The sequence below is a fragment of the Mustela nivalis genome (genome assembly GCF_964662115.1).
Source record: "Mustela nivalis genome assembly, chromosome: 1".
NCBI lineage: Eukaryota > Metazoa > Chordata > Mammalia > Carnivora > Mustelidae > Mustela > Mustela nivalis.
This window is the reverse complement of record NC_139020.1, coordinates 185,337,576-185,359,600: the sequence shown is the minus strand read 5'-3', so window position 1 is coordinate 185,359,600 and position 22,025 is coordinate 185,337,576. Positions and strand designations below refer to the sequence as shown.

General features: G+C 39.9%; 1 protein-coding gene across 2 annotated transcripts in view; it reads left to right on the top strand.

The window, feature by feature from the left end:
- SYNPR (synaptoporin) overlaps positions 1-22,025 on the top strand; it is a 314,225-nt gene that overhangs the window by 155,705 nt on the left and 136,495 nt on the right. The window contains exon 1 of one of the 2 annotated variants that reach the window (XM_082727136.1): positions 1,048-1,257. The exons of the other annotated variant lie outside the window; for it this stretch is intronic. Coding sequence (XP_082583262.1) covers positions 1,234-1,257 — 24 coding nt within the window. The 5' untranslated portion in view covers positions 1,048-1,233. Of the gene's footprint in view, positions 1-1,047; positions 1,258-22,025 lie in introns of those variants that run through there. 2 annotated transcript variants of the gene reach the window in all.

The window sequence follows — 22,025 nt, the reverse complement described above, 5'->3', positions numbered from 1 at the left end:
GGGTGGGGGAACCCAGAGAAAGACTCTGGAAGAATTCTGAATTAATATCTACCAATAAAAAACATGGCCAGTCAAGGTGAGTTTGGCTCTGGCCATCACCAACTGCACAAATGATAAAGCAGAGACACCTGAGTCAACCTAACACTATTCTTGTACTGACTGGGGTCCTGAAGTGGAGAACGGGAAGGGAAGAGGCATGGAGATCTCTTGGGCCATTGCTGTGGTCCAGACCACTGAGAGAATTCACCCTCAGGAACCCAGTGTGAGGAGAGCGTGGAAGCTGTGGGCAGCCTCTCCATGAATTCAGTACCAAGTCCCCCCAAAACACGATGTCTCGGGCTGCCGTGGTTTTGGCCCCTTGAACTAGCCAAGCTCACCTCCTTCCTGCAGAAGTCCTTCGTAGGAAAAGCAGCCCCAGATCACGGTTAAACCTCTGAAGCCTTTTCAGTTTTATGATTTTGCAGAAGGCTTTCAGTAACGCTCCTGCGACAATTGAGTACCCAAGTTGTATTTCATTCCTTCCCCAGTTGCCAGAGCCCCAAAAGTCTCCCTGCACCATCCCCTGCATGATTATTTACGGGTGGTGTGCAAATGTCCCAAATGGGCACCGTGCATAACATCCAGGCATTTCCATAAAAATGAGGGCAATTTTTTTTAACAAACATATAAACATTTACCTAATCTATGCAAATCTATTCATTAGGATATTATAAAACCACCCCTTCCCACCCAAACCCCCAACCCACAAAACCCCGGCTCTTTTTTGTTTCCCAGGTTGTTTCTAAGCACTATGTTGAGGGAGGAGGGGGCTCCCGGAGTAAAGGGGGAGATGGTGCTGTCTTCATGATGCAGCCTGCTTACGCACAGCAGCCCTGTGCTGGCAGTTGTGAGCAAAGAGCCAAGTGTGGGAGCTCACCATGGTGGTAACCACCTCCCCACAAGGCAAGCAGCCTTTCACCAGAGGGAAGTATCAGGTTGCTGTACTTCGGCTGTGGGTTGTCACTGTCTAATAATATGACCGTTTTGCCATCTCTCTGCAAATAAGGCAGAAGCTGCCATCTGATTGGTATAAATCTCACTTTCCCTCCTCATTGATTTTCTTGTTCTCCTCCTTTGCTTCATAAAAAGAGGGACAAGTGGCTGGTGCTGTGGACAGAGAAGCTTTATTTTTAGTATGAGACAACCTCTATTTTCTTTCAGGAGAGGGAAGTTGGATTACCAATTCTTTTGTAAATGTGTATGGTGATATTTGCTCCGGTAAGTTTTTATATCTCTCTTGATTTACTGCTGGCTGGGGAGATGTGTGTGTGTGTGTGTGTGTGTGTGTGTATTTGCATAGGTACATTTAGGCTGCACACTTTTCTTTCCAAATATCATTTTTGAAATCTTTAGTAGTAACATCTTTTTTTTTTTTTTACTTTGCTTTTTTATATTCATATTTTTAAGCCAAAGAGGCTGTGCTGTGTGATAATGTGATGCTTACCTTAGCTGTTAAAGGATGTGTCGGCTTTCTTTTAACATAGTAAGGAAACTATTTAAGCAAACTTATATTTGGCTTTATAAAAATGTAATGTCATTCTACCCCACCCTTCCCCTTTGGAGTGTTCAATGTCCTAAGTATATTCACTGTGCTATAACCTGCTTACCGTTTTAATTAAAGTTTCTCCATCAGTGTCAGAACAAGAATTTCTTAAACTCCATAAATAGCTATGAAACATTGTATGCAGTGCTGAAAGGGATGTACGGATTTCATAGGGTCTTATAAAGGTGGAATAAGTGAGATGAGTTTCCCTGTAAGATGGGGTACATGTGAACCTTTAATTGAACTGTATTTCTGAGAAGTATTCAGGTCATTAAAGTAAATCTCTAACGTTCTGTGAAAAGATGCAATCACAAGTGGCTGTTGCTTCTCTTCTGTCTTTTTTGCACTGTGTATTTGTGCCACCATCTGTCAGATGCCCAGCCCTGCCTCTCATGTTTCTGTATCCAAAGCTGATCAAGAGCAAAGTTGCTGCTATTAAGTTCAAACTAGTGCAACATGACTATCTGGTCACCGTTGCTTTAAGTGCATTACCTGGCTAGCTACGTTTTCTTTTGTTTCCAGAGAGTCTTAGAAGGTCTGGATTCTCTGCTATTCATTGAGAAGTCTGGGAGAAATTCTGTTAATATAATTACCCTAGGCAGAAATGATAAGATGATTAAGTAATTGTTCCAACGAAAACAAACGGATGCTTTAATTTTCTCTTTATGTTACACAATCAAGCAATCTGCACAGACTTTCTCATGGTGAAATGAATTAGAATATATTTATAATGAAAGTTCAAGGCATCTTTGAATGAGAAGAAAGATGAGGTCTGACTATATATTTTTCAAAGATTTTGAAAGTGAAGTTGGAAATGTCAGGCATGCCTAGACTTTTTAGGCATAGAGTCTTCAGAATAGTAATTATTTAGATCCTGCACCATCTAAGGACAATTCATGGAACTAGTCATGAGTGTCTAGGAATGCTCTGATCCTCACCTCTACTTTCTTTGGGGCGTTCTGCCCCTCACACACCCTTTGCATGCTGGAATGAAGCTACTCTTTTCTGACAAATAGAATTCTGAATTTTGATTAATCTAGTGCAGCCTCCAACATAGTTCAGCCTCAAAATCCCTACAAACACACATGAACTTATATTACACTGTGACTGGGGTCACAGTGTTGCTAATAACAGCTTTCCATGCTGTAAACCCTCACTGGAACCAAGTGTTCCTTAGCAGATCGTTTATTGAAAAACAAACAGAACTTTTATCCTTGGCCTGACGGTATTAACTGCTGAATGAACATCTCTCAGCCATACTCTCTTCCTCAACATCCCTAATGCCTTTTGTCATTCTTCTCCTTACATGGCTTTAGAACAGGTTAGGTCCAACATTGTTACCGGAAAGCAGACTTTATCATCATCTGAAACTGCTCAGTAACATAGATTAATGAAGATGTGAGAGGGGATAGCACCCTGAGGGTAAAAGCATCTGTCTTTTCCTCCAGATGGCCAGTTTACAAAAGTGTTAAGGCTCCAAGCATGCTTGGACTCACTGACATAGGAAGGACAATGGGGTATCTGTATCTTAACGAGGTCAATATCTTTAGCTTGACTTAGGGTCAGTGTGCCCGGTCTTTAAAAGCATCACTTCAGAAAAGTCCAGAAAGCCATCACCAAAAAACTGTTGTAGTCTATTCCAAGGAAGAAAAGTCTGTGCCACAATGGGGAAAATAGGGAATTTTTATGTCACAATGAGGTCATTTATTCTTTTTAGCAAAATGAAGAATGTAATCGTGTCTTTCACTTTCTGCTTAACTGTGCTGAGCATTTAAAATAGCTTATTTAATCTTCACTGCCATCCCACAGAGACCTAACACAACCTCCCCATTCTACAGATGCAAAAACTGAGACATAGGGCAGGTGTATAAGTTGCTTGAGTCAACACAGTGATGATGGTGATGATGATGAAACTTCTAGAGTCTTTTTTTTTTTTTTTTCATCTGTCCCGTCTGTCAGGGCTTCGCCTCATCCATGCAATTTTCAGTTAACTCCTAGACTGGGATGATTTCCCAGAACTTACAATAAGACACCTTATTTTTGTTACTGTTTTGCCCCCTTCCGACACGACATAACCTCCTTCTTCTTAGGCTGTGCTTTTGTGACTCCAGGCTAATTATGTGTTTGAAACTGGAGAATGTGTGTTTTATTTCCACTCAACTTGTGCATCTAGAAAGATGTGGACATGATGAAAGGGAGCCAGCCTACAGAGAGATATATGCAGAAGTGGCTAAATTAAGGCAGCTTTTTTAACTGATTAAAAGAGATCCATCCCTTTGACTTTCCATCTTTTGAATGTAGGGTAAAAATAAAGATGGGGCAATAACTTCAAAATCTCAACATCTCAGGTCTGGTTCGTCATTGATGCAAATGTAAAAAGAAATTGAACTGAATTGATTTATTTGTGGAGAACTTTGTAGAATTCTCAGCTTCCTTTTACTCACCCCAGCATGATTTTCTTTCACTTTTGGCTACTGAAAAGAGCTGAGGTGGCACTTCAGGTAGAATGTTGCAAAGGGTCTCTACCACCTGGGTCATTAAAAAATGAGCACAGCTGCTGATAAGCATGCTGAGGAGCGTGACAAAGTTGAAATCCAGAGTCCCCAAATGCATTCTTTTGCACCTGAGCACTGAGCTTCCCGTTTGAAATCCATTTGAGCCAATAAAATTCAGTTGAGTCTTCTAAGGGGAAAAATGCACTGACATAGAATCAATATGTTTGAAATTTCTCCTCAACTGGCAGTTTTTGGATTGGAGGCCGTGCATACTAGTCATGAGGTGCGTCTGTGAAACGCTGCATTTTATTCCTTCTAGTGAGAGAAAACAGATTATGAGTGATGGAAATGTTACGAGAAGATAGAACCCAGTGCAGAATACCATTGCTAAATTTCACCAAAATGGAGAGGGATCTAAAAAAATGAACAAAGAAACAAAACAACCCACCACAAAATGGGAGGACTAAGAGTTAAAGTTTGAGATGCTGGTACCATATTGACTTCTCGGTGTGATTGGCTGTGTCTAATAAGCAATAGGTTTTGAGTTCTCCACCTCCCGGCCTCATGTAGACACCCAATTAATTAAAAAGAATTCAGCAGGTAGTACACAATAAAATGTTTCCAAAATGTTAGTCATTTTTGTCAGAGGCGAGCTTGGAAACTTATTGATTCTCTATTACTTCTTTTTCTTGCTCTTAAAAAAATAATAATTGGGTGGTTTAATCAGAAAGTGTGGTATTTAGAGCCAGTCAGGATGAAGGCATTTAAATCAATCTGCTTTTTCCAAGAGTATTTATGAGGATTCTAAATATATTAGAGCTACCACATGAGCACTTTTACTGTAACGAAATATGTTGTGCTCAGCCACAGTGCTCATCAAATACAGGCTCTTCCTTAAAACTGAACTTAAAGACAGTTTTATGAAGCGTGTCGTATTTCAGTCTCCATCTGCAAGATACAGCTTTCTTCACAGAGGTGGTCAAATTCAAAGTAAATAGCAGTAGAGATTGTACTTTATCTTGCCTATGTTTCCTTCTGTCTTTTCTTTGGCTATGGATTTGTCTACTTAAACACATTGATCATTAAGAGCTTAACAATGATCTATTAAGTAAGGAGAAAGCAGCTGGTATAAGGCGTAATGTGTCTGGAGTAGTCTTGATTCTGTCATCAAACATTCTAAGCTGGTGTACAAACAGAGCCAGTGGTCCTGTTCTGTACTAGAGTAAGAAAATGCAGTCAGTGAGGAATTTGAGCTTTTGATACGAGTACATGAAGGGCTAAATCCTCTAAGAGAGGTTCTTGGTCATCAGTGTATCTTTAAATGTTTAAAGATTAGGGACGAGTCGAAAATGGAAACACCTCGGTCTTTCTACTCTGCTGACTAATGGATCTGCATAATTAATATATTTTACAGTGGTCATTTTTTTTAACACAGATTCTAGCCAAAAGTACTAATGGAAAATTATTCTGGGGGCAACGTGAAACACGTTCCAGTACAGTTTCTGGAAAGCTTATTCCCAGCACAGGGCAAGCTTTCATTGTGGAGCTTTGGGTTGGCCAGTATAACTGGATAATCATGACATTATGGTCCTTTGGGGGACTGATGTGTTGGGCACAAAAGGTGTTTTTTTTGTTTTGTTTTTGTTTTGTTTTGTTTTTTTAAGGTCTTATCTACTTATTTGACAGAGAGAGAGATCACAAGTAGGCAGAGAGGCAGACAGAGAGAGCAGGGAAACAGGCTCCCAAGCAGAGAGCCCGATGCGGGGCTTGATCCCAGGACCCTGAGATCACAACCTGAGCTGAAGGCAGAGGCCTAACCCACTGAGCCACCCAGGCGCCTAGGTTTTTATTGATAGTCCCTGTGTGACCTCTTTTAGCCTTGCTTACTGAATCTTTAAGTCCTTCCAAATTACCACACATTGTCTCAGTGTAGACTTTCTGGCAAAGATATGATGCGTATTTCAGGCTTATTTTATTTCTGGTATAATATGGCCTTATGAATGTTTGTATGCAATATGAATTATTACTGCAAGGACTTTTTAAGTCACCATATTGACATCTACCTCTCAGTGATGAACCCAAATATCTTTATCTGGTTTTGGATCGCTGCCACAACAGAGAAAAATGGACACCTTTTTTCAGAATCTAAGGCTTTCAAATTGCCTTCCTAAGACATTCAAATTGGATGGTTGAGACTTAAAATATTTTAATCGAAAATTTTAAAAATTATTTGGGAGAAGATTTGAGGGAAGAATTGGAACACTGATTTCACCAGGCTCTCCTTTCATTCATCATATATTAAAGGATGCCTGCTGTGTACCAGGCACTAGGCTAGGTACGGGAGATGTATAATATTTGCACTCCCCGAATTAAATGTCTTTTATTTTCCATTTTCTCAGCTAAACCTAGTTTCTATTTCATGGCCCTGGATGTGTCTTCCTAAAAACATAATTGAACTGTTTTAGCAAGATGTTTGCAGGAAATATGTGCTTTTGGTCCTATTGGTTCATGCTCAGAGAAGGAGTAAGAATGAATCCCTTTATTTATAGATGTGATTACTGTGTGGCTGAAATGGATGGTTTGAAGGGGGTTGCTAGAAGAGTTCATGCAAAGCTTGTGTCTTCTAAGCATTATTTCTTGCTCCTAGACATTCTCAGATTTGATAGGCCCTGCTCATTCTTGCCTAGTGTTAGGGGTGGAGAGAAGGGGAGCAAGCTTCAACAGGACAGGAAAGAAAAGAAGACGAAGCATAAACTGAGAGGAAACCTAAAAGAATTAAGATTTTCCATGACTATCTGAATTAGATTTAACTTAGATTATCTGGTTCTCTATCTGGTACCCATCTATTCAACAAATGTAGATAAGTAGATAAGTAGATAGATAGATGGTGTCCACATTATGCCAAGGGCAATGCTAGATACTAGGGCACAGGAATAAGCAAGATATACTAGTTTCTTAACTCGTGCAAATTCTAGTAAGTTAGGATTTCTCAGCCTCAACACTATTAACATTTTGGCCCAGATAATTCATTGATATGGGGGGTTCTTTTATGCACTGCAGAATGTTTAGCATCATGCCTGGCCTCTATCCACTAGATGTCAGTAACAACCCCCCTCCCACCACCCCCCACCCCACCCCCACCCCCACCACTACCACCAAGTTGTAACAACCAGAATTATCTCCAGACAATGCCTATTAACCTCTGGTTTAGAATCGTTAGGCAAGAAACTTAGTGATTGTTAGTGATCATCATCTGCTTTGATCAATACTTCCCATTTCATTTCTACTTTTCTTGCTTTCGGATGCTTTGCTGCCTGGTTCACCCTAAGATTCTGTATACATTCTGTATAACTTGCCTAACAAAGACAAAAAAGATAGCTGTATGTTTTTTTTTTTTTTTCACTATTATTATCCCTTCTATATAACACTTGACTACATTCACTTGGCTTACATTGTCTCATTTGATTCCAGTAATCAACAAATGAGGCAGTGTTAGAATATTATAAACTTTGAACAGATAAAAAAATGAACATTTAGAATGGCTATATGCGATTAATGATGACTAGAACCTGGATTCCCACTCACATACACTTACTAAAAATCCAGTGTTTTTCTGAAGAATTATAACATTTAATAGAAAAAAAAAAAAGGTAAGTATCTTTAAAGCACGCCTTTTTCTCTTTGAGGCTATGTTGGAAATAAATGCAGTATTGTAGCAGATGGAAGGCCCAAGACTTGACTCCTTACTCAATATTTATTAGCTGGGAAGTTTGGGACAGTCCATGTACACTCTTAGAATTTCCCTGGTAGTTCAGGGAATACAGGGTGATACATTGCAGAGGAAGCCCTAGAGATCAGTCTGGTGGAGTGGGTAGGGCCCGGCTTTTGAAGTCAGATGGACCTACTGTATGAGTCAGCATCCCAGCAGGAAAAGATGACACCCTCAAAACATCTGACCTCTTCCTGATGACTGTAAAATACTAAAACTTAATTTCTTTAAGTCTGAAAATTGAAGCCCCAGGAGGTGGTGAAGTTTCTTAAGACCTTATGGTGAATTTGGTGCAGAAGGAACACAAAAGTAGAGCTTAATGTCCTTCCATACAAATGACCTGAAAAAATCGTTTCAAATGGAGAAAGCCCAGTTTATGGTTTTGGCACATACCGAAAATGTGCATGTTCTGGGTTATTACCAGATGTCTAGGTGCCTGAGATAGGTCCCTCATGGTTTTAATGGAGTATACTCAAGAATCTAAGGGGTGAATGTAACCCTATTTCTAGCCTCATTAGAAGCTACAGATGCATGGAGTGTCTTGATGGACCTTAGAAGAGTGAAGGACATTGACAACACCTGAAAGACAGGTGGTAATTTGCCCTGGCACTCACACAGGCTCCTGAGCTTGAATAGATGCATTGCTTTCCCAGGAGAGGGGCTCATATTGTACCTGGGCCCGTATCCTTGTTTAAAGATATCTGTAAGTATTGAGGCACTTGGCGCATTTGCCAAGATTAAAGGCTTTCTAAGCATTTTGTTCTGGCAGAATGCCCATTGGGAGAACTTCTGCCTGCATTACCTTGGAGAACTGAGTTGGAATGAGAGGAAATGAGTCAGAATCCTGGCTCTGCCACTTTTGCTCCTTTGGGCCATTCATTTGCCTGCTCTGTGCCTCAGTCTCTTCATCTGTACAATGGAAATAAGGCTTCTTCTCCCTAGAGTTGCAGAGAGGATTGCTGTCAGAGACAACATAGGAAAGCCTTGTTGAGACCATGCTGACCTAAACACTGTTTTGTCTCTCTATTGTCATTGTCATCATTTCCTTCCTTGTGCAAAGGCCGTTCTGCTATCAGTTTTCAGTCCATGCCCTAATGAGTGCATGAGGTAGGGAAAGTGTTTCCCAGTTTACCAGGAAAATGACTGCAGTTATGGGAAGTGTCTCAAATTGTCTGGAAATGCTTTGATGGGCAATTCCATCTCAAAGGGAGATTCATGTCCATATTATAAATTGCAGAGATGGCGTCATCACTGAAGAATAACTATAATAAAACCAAATGGCATATGGGTAAAGCAATTCCCTGTGATCAGCTCATCTTTTAAAAAGCCCATGAATTTTCCTTTCTAATCCTCTGGAACCTTTTCACCCCCTTCCGTCCAGGCATAACCCATTTGCTGTGGTGGGTGGAAGAGGGTGTGAACGTGACCTCTGATGTCAGTGCATCATGTTGTAATACTGTGTGACTTTAACCCTCTCCTCTCTCAGTGTGATCACAGAAGTGCCTCAGGAGAATTCACAAATGCAGATTTTCTCCTCCCTGAGGACCGAAGGTCCCAGAAACCGCCCTGCCCTGGGTTCTTCCTTAGCCCCCGATGCAGGAAATTCAAAGGTTCCTCATTTCCCGTATTTTATTTACCTCAAAGCACCTCCTGACACATCTGATCAGGAACTTCGGTTAGCTCGTATTTTTCTCCCAAGACCATTATCTGCTGGCAGATCTTCCCCAGACTCCTTTCCCTCAGCTCACTTTTTCACTCCACACAGGCATTTATAAACTCCTCATCCTCCGAGGTATTTGGAAAACACTTACTCCAAACCTGCCCCAGACCAGTTCCCCAGGATAATTTTTTTCTCCTCCTCCCAGTGCCTCTACCTTCTAGGAGAGTGTTTCTCAAACTTTATCCCTGTGGATCACTTCTGGAAGGCAAGGATTTTTTTTTTTTTTTTTTTTTTTTTTTTTTTTTTTTTACTGATTCACTTATACACTTGTTCATACATTTATTCATTTATGCAATCTATGGCATTTATTGAGCAGTGCTTGTGTGTCAGTCTCAGTGTTAAAAATTAGGGATACAGAAAGGCACCTAGCTGGCTTTCTGGTACAACATGAAACACTTTTTTTTTTTCTTTAAAGATTTTATTTTTATTTGTTTGTGAGAGAGAGAGAGAGAACAAGCTGGAAGGAAGAGGTAGAAGCAGACTCCCTGCTAGCAGGGAACCTGACGTGGGTCTCCATCCCAGAACCCTGAAATCATAACCTGAGCTGAAGGCAGGTGCTTAACCAACTGAGGCACCCAGGTGCCCCAGCAACATGCAACTCTTAATCTTGGGGTCATGGGTGGGAGTCTCATGTTGGGTGTAGAGATAACTTAAAAAAAATCTTTAAAAAATTTGGGATACAAAAGTGACTAAAACAGATGTAGGCTCTACTCTCCCAAGATTTGCAGTCTAATGAGAGGAGAGTCATTTTAAAAATCCCTCTAAAGTGATTTAATTACCATTGTAGTAAGTGCTAAAAGCTAAGCCATCTTTGGGTACTAATTATGTGACAGGCACAACTCCAAGTGTTTTATGCATATTAATTCACTTAATCATAGCGACGCTTTGAAGGAGTTAAAAGGAGGAAGGATTAGAGCCCATAAAATCCTGAAGGACATGGGCTCCTTTCATAAGTCTAGGGATATTGAATGAGGGTCACACAATAGGACAACATGATAAAAGACCATGTAGCTGACACTTAAGCAGGACTTGCTGCATTCCCAGCACTTTTCTCTCCACCTCACAGAGTCAGAACTACCACAGAAGCATGATGAGGAATCACTATTATTATTTTAAGGATGGGAGAAAGGAGACATGTAGAGCCTGAGTCACTTGTCCAAGGTCACACATTTCATAAATGGTGATTCTGAGACCTGAGCCTGGGCTCTTACACACTAGGTTAACCCGGAAAAAGGTGGTTAAGACACTTCTCATTTGGTGCATATCCTTGAAAATTTGGTAAAATGGGGGGAAAGAGGCTCCTTTTAATGTGTATCTGAGTAGGAAGAGCTATGACCCTTGTTAAAGTGAAATGGAACTTCGGGGGCCTAGGAATTTGGAATTCTTAGCCTTTAAGCATAGTGCAAGGGTGGACAGAGACCAGCAGCATGGCCTGGGAGCTTCTTGGATGTGGAGAAGATTGGGTTCCACCCAATCTACTGAGTATCAGATTTTACATTTAGATGAACTCTGGCTGAATTTACATGCCCAGTTAAGTTTTAGAAACTCATCTGTAAAATAAGCTAAAAGATGGGGCTTCTAGTTTTGGTTTTGATGCCAAATGACCAGTTGTTGGAGCTGCCCAGATTTTCCTTGCTCTGCCTCTTCAGTGGGGATGACCTCAACCTTCCTCATGGATGGCATCATATCCCTACCACCCCCTGCCAGAAGAATTGGAACTGTTGGGAAAAAAGATTCTGTAGAAACTCTGAGTCTCTTTAACTTCCAGAATCTTTCTCTCCTGATGTGGTCCGTCCATGGACCATTTACATCAGAATCACCTGGGGAGTTTATTACAAATGATGTTTAGATTCAAAGTAGACTTCTCAGAGCAGCAATAAATGCCAAAATATAGTGTAATGTCTTTAAACACTAGGAGAAAATGACTATCAGGTTAGAATTGAAGATTCCTCTTACGGTATTTATCCAGAACAAGGATGCAATAAAGACACTATCAGACAAACAGTAAATCACATTTAACTTTTACCTTTAATTAATCCTTTTTTGGGGAGGAACTATCGGTGTGGAATGTGTACTTTGAATCTCTCCAAACCTTGGGTTCAGATTCTGGCTCCCTTTCCTCACTAGCTGTGTAACTTTTAACCCAGAGATTTACATTTCTTGAATCCCAGTTTTCTCATCTGTGAAGCTGGGAAAGAATTTTCACCACAGGGGAAGGAGGGTCTGTTGTGTGGTCTTTGATAGTATTTATAAACATGTGACACCTAGTATCAAAATAAATAAGTCATTAAGAGTTATTATTGGTTGTTAAACAAAATGAAATTTTACAAAGTTACTCTCAGATTATTTATAATATCATGACATAATTATGAAATTATAGTTTGGTTGTTATAAATAGAAACCTACTTTGAAAATTTTAGAAATGATATTTAATTTAATTTAACATGTGTATCTCATCATTTCATTCATTCATTTATTTGGTCATTCAACACATATTATTTAAGATTCTACTAAATGCATGGGACTTTCCCAGTCACTAGAAATGCAGGAGTGTTATATGTTACTCAGAAAGTTGGAGATGGGGGACAAAAACAAATAGAAAATGTTAGATCATGGTAAGAGCTATGGAGAAATAGCAATCCGGTAGAAGAGACGTAATTTTTTCAAACCCATATATATTTTTAAGATTTTATTTATTTATTTGACAGACAGAGATCACAAGTAGGCAGAGAGGCAGGCAGAGAGAGAGAGAGAGCTCGGGGGAAGCAGGCTCCCTGCTGAGCAGAGAGCCCAATGCTGGGCTCAATGCCAGGGCACTGGGGTCATGACCTCAGCCGAAGACAGAGGCTTAACCCACTGAGCCACCCAGGTACCCTTCAAACCCATAGTTTCATAAATTAAATTAAACAGTAAATTTATTTTTTTTAGGTTTTATTTATTTATTTGAAAGAAAGAGAATGAGAGAGAGAAAGAGAGCATGATAGGTGGGTCAGAGGGAGACAGAGACTCCCTGCTGATCAGGGAGCCCTATATGGGACTCAATCCTGGGACTCCAGGATTTTGACCTGAGCCGAAGGCAATTGCTTAATCAGCTGAGCCACCCAGGCACCCCTACACAGTAAATTTATTAAGAGAAGCCTACAGCAAGGCTTTATGAGTACAAATAACTATTTTTCATCCTTGTGAGTTTTCAGATTTTCTCTCTAGGTTTTCTTTAAAATCTGGAGTCACCCTATTTGAAGGATTTAAATGGACTCAAGTCTTGATGACTCACTGGGGCCACCTTTCCATCTTCCCACAGAATGTCTGACAGTTGTAGGTTCATGGCACTGAATGCATCATTCCATGTGATATAACAATAACTACAGAAAACAAATAGATTAATTGTATATTGAGTTTTCCATCAAGTGAGGTAAACTGTGGCTTAGAAAGTTCATTTACAATTGACCAAAGATTTAGTATGGGCAGGTGGTGATGTGAAGAGTCAAGCCTAGGTTTTCTTTCCCCAAATTCAACATAAACTCTACCATAGAACCTCACTTTATTTGACTTTATCTCATTTTATTTAATTAAATAATTTTAATTAATTAATTTTTTAATTTAATAAAGAGAAAGAGAGAAACTATTTATTTAATAAAGAGAAAGAGAGAAACTCACTTTATTTAATCCCTAAAAGCCTCATAAAAGAAAGATTAGGCTCCAAGATAGGAATGGGTCTGTGTGATGTCATTGCTCTGCGTTATGGGGACTTGTCAAAGTTATTTTAGGTTTAAACTATTACCATTGTCTAAATATGATGGTATTAAGGATGAAAGTGAATAAATAATAGACTGGCAAATAGAATTTATGAGCCATGGAACATCGGCTTTAAAACAATTGTACATATATTAAAACACACATACAACCTGTTAGGCTATTATGGAATTTTCCAAACCAATTTTACTTAAGGTTTAGAAACTTTTATATGCTTTAAATGCTTTTAAAGCATTCTATTCCTAATATCTCTTTTTTTTAATACCTTCTGATTTCAATATGGGAACAATTTTTTTCTTAATGGCTCAAAATTGAAATTATATCTTAATGAATTCTATCAGCTAAGCATCCAAATGTACCTTAAAGATGTAACATCCCTCCTCATTATGCCACTAGTCCACAAACAATACTACAATCTAATAATGAAAATGTTAGAGACAGTACATAAAGGAGAAAAAACATCAGAGCTGGATCTAATTATGAACTCTTCGAGCACAATGAGAACACAACTGGGCTCCAGTGGAGCCATATTCACCCCTAGACTCTAGTAATCTCTACACACAATGTGGCGCTCGAACTCACAACTCTGAGATCAGAAGTCCACCTCTAGATTCTAGAATGGCTTCTGCAGTGTGGTCTCCTGGGCTGTCTCACAGGGGCAGAGTGTTAAGGTAGGACCACTTATAAACCTGGACTTTTCTTCGCATGTTTGTCCCCTACATGAGGTCATCACTCTCCATGCTAAGAATGTGTTCTTTAACGTGCCTCAGAGTCTGTCTCCACGGGTTATCTGAGGCTATGATGCATGCTCAGAGTCCCCTTGTTTTCCTTCTCTCAAGGTGAGAATTAGCTTCCTGCTGAATTCCTCAGTGCTGATAGGATAGTTTTCAATTTCAATCAGTTATGCTCTTTATTCTACTAACTCCATGCTATTGAACTGGTATTTCCACTTAAAATGACGCTTTGTTATTATTTCATTTTTCTTCCTTAAGGTCTTAACAAGTCACTGTTTTCCCTGTTAAAACTTACAACCGCTAAGAATTTAGCAATGAGCATAGCACCAAAAGCACAGAAGGTACATTTTAATGAGCTCTTTGGTGATGTTTCTTGCATCTGCTAAAACAAATTAGGTCAAAATAAGATTGAAGTGAGCTTCAAGTGCTTCAACATCTAAGAAACTGACTTTATCACATAGAAAACACGAAGAAGTGAAAAGGACCTGAAGAATAAGAAAGTCATTAAATTACCATACTTTATAGAGGGTCAGAAGTCTCAGTGGAGCAAATTGTAATTTGTATTACCTAAGAAGGTAGGAAAAGGTCCTCTGAAGAACTACACAGGCCCACAGAGCTCAAACCATATTCAGGACATATTGAAGATTTAGCAAACGTTTGTCCAGGAAGGGAGAAGTCTCCACAACCTGACTGGGTTCCTGCCTGGCAAATGGAAGCTTATATAATTACCTTACTCCTGACTGATGCTCTGATTGTTACTGATAACATCTGACATGATAAATTTGATATTAACTTGTTCCTCTTGCCTTTGTTCACTCTCAATGGTAGAATTGTCAACCCACTTCTTATGAATCATTCTCTCTTTTCACGACCCTCAATTAATTTTCTTCTTACCTTGTCTCCTGATTCTAATTATGCATGCACCTTTTGTGAAAATCAGGGTATTTCGGGCATTAAAACTTTGTTTGCTTTTGATACATGATGAAGAGTTGAATTGTTGCTTTAATAAAATCTTGTAAAATCTGCAAGGTTAATTTTTCCTTGAATTTATGTGATTTACTTAGATAGATAGCACTGCCGTCTGCTTGTCTCTTCCCTTCTCTTTCTCTCTTTCTCTTTCTCCCTCTGTCTCTCTCTCAGAGTTTATGTGTCAATTAGGTTTCATTGCATAACAGACTACCCCAAAATTCAATGGTTTGAAAGCACACTATTTATGTAGCTCAAGATTCTGTAGGTCAACGATTTGGCCAGAGCTCAGCTCAGTAGTATGTCTGCTTGTCTTTACTGGGCTCAGCCCGGATGGCATTTATGGTCATTTTCGTTTTTTTTGAGGTGGAGTGGGTAGGCTGTTTCCCAGTTGAGAAAATACGAGTGACTGGACAACTTCTCTCTTTCATCATTTAGGAGGCTAGCTTGTTCTCATGGTAATCTTGAGGTTCCTAAAGAGTGAGCATGAAAGCTGCAAGTCCTCTTGAGGCTGAGGCTTGATATTCACAGAAAGACCCTTTTTATCGTATTATACTGCTTGAGGCAAGTCATAAGGTCATCCCAGATTCAAGGGTTGGGGAAAGAGACCCTGCTTTTTGATGGGAGTAGAAGCAAAGAATTAGAGCCATTTTTGCAATCTATCCAGTACTCAGCTATCATTTTATGACCATGTCCCTTATATCGTGAGTCCAGTTTTCTGATCTCACTTGTAGAATGTGCTTACTTGACCATCACAATCTCATCTGAATTTGTTCTCTTCAAAACAGGGCTACCTATTGTCTCCCTTTTCTCATAACCCATTTCTGGCACTAAAACTGTCTGTCCCTTTCCCAGGCTCTTCGCTGAAAACCCTGTAGTTAGTCCTTTCACACTCTCCTTTCTCTGCTTTCTTTACAGGCAAAACTGTGGAATTCTGTGAGAATCCTTCAGAAGTATCTCTTGGTCTGTCCTCCACACCACTCTGATGTCTCTCTGATCTTTTTGTTCTTCCATCCAAAATATCCAGCATACTCTGTCCTAACGAGTCTCCCCCTATCTCTTCTCTCTCCTCTTAGGAAACTTCTCTGGCTCCCCCACATCTTACTACACATCAAGCTACACATCAATCTTACTACAGATCAAGCTTCTCTGCCACACCCCACTTTCTGATTTGGCCCCAGGTTTACCTGCCTAGATTTACTTCCACTATCTACCAGTTTGAATTTTCACAATCCAGTGAAATGAGATACTAAACTCACTCCAAACACTCCTTAATTGCTTCTGGTTGTTTTTTTTTTTTTTAAGATTTTATTTATTTATCTGACAGACAGAGATCACAAGTAGGCAGAGAGGCAGGCAGAGAGAGAAGAGGAAGCAGGCTCCCTGCTGAGCAGAGAGCCCAATGTGGGGCTCTATCCCAGGACCCTGAGATCATGACCTGAGCTGAAGGCAGAGGCTTTAACCTATTGAGCCACCCAGGTGCTCCTGCTTCTGTTTCTTTATTCACACTATGTTTTTCTCCATTTTTAAAATTTTTAATTATTTATTTATTTTGCCTTTTAAACTCTAACCACATTTAGACTAAGACCTTCCTTCCTATACAGTAGCCAAAAGGCAATGATCACAGTGATTTCTCACTTCACTGTTGTTCAGTTTCGTGTTTAGCCAGCACTATGTAATTTGCTTTGCGATTATGTTTTAGTCTACATGATCCTAATACACATGTCCACTAGTGTGGTCCTCTTCAGCTAAGTTTGTTAAGCTCAAAATAAAGAAACACATCACATCTATCTTCCTTTTGGATTTTCCAGATTTCATAAGACATGGTATGGGCAAAATAGATAATCAACAAAAAGTTATTATATTGAATTACATCTCTAACCTCATTTGATTACCTGCTGTGAGAAGATCGTTTTTCTGTCATTTGAGGAAGAGGAAACTCTTTGTGATTTATCAACATCACACAGCCTAATGCTTAAGGGACCTGAATGTACATACAGGTTCCTAAACTGATCTAAACTGATTCAGGGCTCTTTACATGGACTCTATAACATCTTAATTCTGACAGAATTATTTCTACTGCCAAGCTATAGGAAAATCTTGTATTCTCTCATTCGACAAAGTCATCCTGGACACCTCCTTCAACCACTAACATCCAACTCAGATCTAAATCCTGACAGTGTTGCCTCCAGAGTATCCCTCAATCTGTGTACTTCTCTCCATCTTCACTGTTACCCCTCTCTCTCCCTTGGACTATTGCAGCTTCCCATAAAAGGTCCTGCTATTCTTTACTCTTCTTCTCACACATTTCCTCCACGCCCTTCTCCACATAGCAACAAGAGAGCTCTTTTCTAAATTCAAGTCTTCTTATCCACCTCCCCTGCTTAAAATGTTCCATTAAATTCTCACTGTTGCTAGGTTAAATGTCAGTATCCTTATCAAGACCCGTAAGACCGTGAAGCTTCTAGCCCCCATGTGCCTCTCCAGATCATGTCTTCCCAAAATGTCCCTGACTGAATGGCTTCATTCCTCTCGGAAGCGTCACATATTCCATTCCCTCTGCCTACTCTGACAGGTGCGTCATCCATCTCTACATATCCTTCAGTCAACTCAAGTTATTTTGGAGATTATTTAATTAATGTCCACCTCTTCCATCCAATTGTAAGTTCCTCAAAGACAGAAGACCTCTGTTTCTGCCCTTTAATGCATTTACTGAGTGTAGCAGTGTCTGGTACGTATACATTCAATAAATAACATCCATTTGAATGAGTGAATGGACAGAGAAGTAAATGAATGAATGAATAGCTATCTCTGTTCCACCCCTGTGCTCATGTGTAAATGTGCATGAGACACTTCTCCTGCCCCCCAGAGCTAATATTTTGATTAGGAAAGTATGTAAATTCTGAGGCATAGGGGTTCTAGTAGAAGTTTGAAGACAGAGGGATGAATTTCCCCTGTGACAGAAGGAAGGAGGGACAGGAATGTCTACTAGTTTACTTTCGTCACAATTACTACACATTGCCACAAACTCAATGACTTAAAATTTAAAGTAACAAGTTTATCTTAGTTCTGGAGGCGAGAAGTCCTAAAATCAAGGTGTCAGCAGGGCTGCATTCCTTTTGAAGACTCGGGGAGAATCTTTTTCCTTGCTTTTTACAATTTCTAGAGGCTACTTAAATTCCTGGGCTTGTGGCCCCTTCTTCCGTCTTCCAAACCATTAGCCTGTTCAGCCATCTTTAAATCTCTCCCCTACCCCATCTGTTTTTGTCACCACATCTCCTTCTCTGACTTTGAGCTATCTGCCTCCTTTTTTCTTTCCCTTCCTTCCTTCCTTCCTTCCTTCCTTCCTTCCTTCCTTCCTTTCTTAACATATGATGTATTATTTTCTTCAGGAGTACAGGTCTGTGAATCATCAGTCTTACACAATTCACAGCACTCACCATAGCACATACCCTGCCCAATGTCCATAACCCACCCACCCTATCTCTCCCCACCAACCCCTCACCAACCCTCAGCTTGTTTCCTGAGATTAGGAGTCTCTTATGGTTTGTCTTCCTCCCCGTCCCAACCTCTTTCATATTTTTCCCTCCCTACCCCCCCATAACTTCCCACCCTGCCTCTCAAATTCCTCATACCAGAGAGATCATATGATAATTGTCCTTCTCTGATTGACTTATTTTGCTTAACATAATACCCTCTAATTCTATCCATGTTATCATAAATGGCAAGATTTTGGGTTTTTTGATGGTTGCATAGTATTCCATTGTATATATATATATACCACATCTTCTTTATCCATTCATTGTTGATGGATATCTATGTTCTTTCCCTAGTTTGTCTATTGTGAACATGGCTGCTATAAACATTTGGGTGCAGGTGCCCCTTTGGATCTCTACATTTTTTTCTTTAGGGTAAATACCCAGTAGGGTGATCCACGATAACATCATCTCAGGGTCTTTGATTTAATTGCATCTGTAAAATTCCTTTTACCATGTAAGATAATCATATGGTGGGAGATTGGTACATGAGCATCTTTGTGGGGAGGGTCATTATTCTGTCTACCACAAAGTTATGAAGTTATATAAGAATGGGTTTGTGAAGGAAGGATAAGAATGGCTCTATGAAGAAAGGACACTTGATTGAGTCTAAAAGACAAAGATGGGGAAGGCCCTCTAGGAAAGACAGCAGCATAGATAGAGCTTATAGACAAAGAATAACCAAGATTTTTTTGGTGGGGGAGTGCAGTTTTAAGTAATTCCTTGTTCACTGAAGACAATGAGAAATGGCAAAGACCTAAAGGCATGTCTTGCATGCTGTTCTAAGGAAGTTACTTTAGTTACTTTATGTGGTAGGCAGTGGAGAGTCACTGAATGGTGGTAGGTGGGGAAATGGAGGCCCCACAGTAAAACTTGCATTCTAGGAAGATCACTCTTGCAGCAGAATAGAACCTGGATGTCCTGCAACAAGGCAGAGGCAGGTATAGCTGTTGGGACACTTCTCCATTACCCTGGGCAAGAGATGGTGGTGGCCTGGGCAAAGTTAATAGCAGGTCAATAGAGAAGGGGACACAGCTATGGCCATTATTCAGAATACAGAACCAGCAAAGTGAGGTGACTGAATGAGATGAGAGAAAGAATACTTCAAGATGGCTTTCAGGGTTTTGACTCTAATCATGGGACAGAAAAAAGGTACCATGGGTTGAGTCTATCTCAAATGAGGCTATTCCCATGGGTTCAAAGAGTGACCCTAAAAGGAATACGGCCTTTATATGCTCATTAAGTCGAGTATCCTAATGTCACAGTGGATTTGTTGTTTCATTCCCGGTGCTTCACTGGACTTGCAGCATTTAGAAATGAGAACAACAAAATAATCATAACCATTAAGGAGACCTACTTCTTATGAAGCAATCTCTTTATTACCAGCTCTTTCCACTTCCCTCTGGCATTTGTGTATCAGTCCTTTCCAAGGCACAGAAACATATCAACCAATAAAAGCCAAATAAACGTAACAGCTTCCTCCTTTCACTTGAGCAAGTCTGTTGGCTTCTTACATCGTTGTTCTGGCCTTTTTCTGGACTTGTGTCAAAACACAGCTTCTAACCCTTTCCCCCGAGACCCCTGGCTCTATAAAGATTTCAGATTTCATTTCAGCATCTGCCAAGTACAATAGTAAGTCTGAATGAGATCAAAAGGAGCTCAGGTTCCTCTAAGTTCTAATCCAAAGGCAGGTTCTGCTTGTCTTCAAATGCTTTAAGGCATGGATGAGATTCAAGAAAAAGAGGATGTCTCCAGATTTGGCTGAGAATTCAAGTCAGACAGCCTAGAGTTCAACTCCTGGCTTTACCACTTACTCACTGTATGATTTAGAGAAGTTACCATGTTAGGACTCTCAGTTGCCCCAGTGTAGAACCAGGGTAGCATCTGTTTTGCAGCCCTGTCAGGATGATCATTTCAGATAATGCCTATAAAGCACTTTACTCAGGTCTGGCATGGATTAATTCTTCTTTTGATTATGAATGTTTTATTACTAATAATTACTGTGATGTGATTCATAAATAAGTAACAAACAGATTTCAGGGAGTAAATCTGGACTCCTTATGAGGACTTGCGTGGTCCTGTCTCAAGCTTCAACTTATGCCATTCCTCTCCTTACCCATTGCAGCCACAAGAGCTTCTTTTCATTTCTTCAAACAGGCCAAGTTGTTGCCTTTCTCAGAATCTTCAGCCTGGGATTGTCCCTTTATCCATCTCTAGCTGTTCCCTGCACTAGCTCCTTTTCAGTCTTTTGGGGCTGAGTGTTGCCTCCTTAAAGAAGACTTTCCTATCTACCTTATCTAAGAAGGTCCCACTGTTATTATCTATCACTGTACTGGCTTGTACTTTTATCTGCTTTATCACAATTTTGTATTTGTTTATTCATTAATTACTTATTGTTCCCACCATAGTTTAAGCTCCAAGAGAATGGCATCAGTCTATCTATCTATCTAACCATCCATCATCTATCTGTCTGTATCTATTTATCTATCACCAGCATTGACACACCTGGCACTCAGTAAGCAGTTAATAAATATTTACATATAGAAGATGATCATTTTTTTTTAACTTTAAGGAGATAGTTCACATACCTCTGATAAAGTTGCATTAGCTAATAGACTTTTCTGGGAAGAACCATATATCAAATAAAACCTTGAATTCCATGATGTGAATTTATACTCATTAACCTTTAATTTAGGTTACTGCATTACACTTTATCCCCAGATCATAGGGGACCGGCTTCCTAGAGTTGTTGATAACAGAGGTCATAGAAGATGCCTTTCCTAAATTGTGCATTGATATAAAATGAGCTGAGACTTATCTCTCTCAAATGATGATATCCTCTCACATCTATTATTATTGGGAAGAGATGAAAACATTCGACTGGAAAATTATCCTTTGCATACTTCAGTGTACATCTATTAAAATATGCTTTTCCAACCAATCTCTGCTAAGGAAGTCAAAACACTGTAAGTTTCTGATTGTCTCAAATTAGGCTCTAGGCCATGTGTTTGGTTTCCTATAAGGGGAAATCGGCCATCAGAGAAATGAGCGCAGGTCCTGCTCACTATTCTTGTCGGGCTCCTCTGCTCTGCGGACACAACTCTAGCCACCATGGCCACCATTAATCACATTCCACAAGAGAACAGTTTATTCCATTGGAAATGGACTCAATGCTACATGCAGTGATTGAGATCTCCCTCATGCCAGTAGATTTCCCGGAAGGATTCTTCTACAATTGAGGGAACAAGATAAAGTCACTGGCTTTCTATTTTGCTGTGGAGCATTTTATAGTTTACCCTTTCAGTGAAGTGATTTCCATTCAGATTAGCCCCCTTGTAAGAAGAGCCAGATCTGGCTTAAAAATCCAGATCCTGTATTTCACGTTTGACAGATTTCCAGTAAACATGGAAATAACAAAAAAGGAATTAGATGGGGACATAATTCTAAAGGAATTGATTTATGATTAAGTA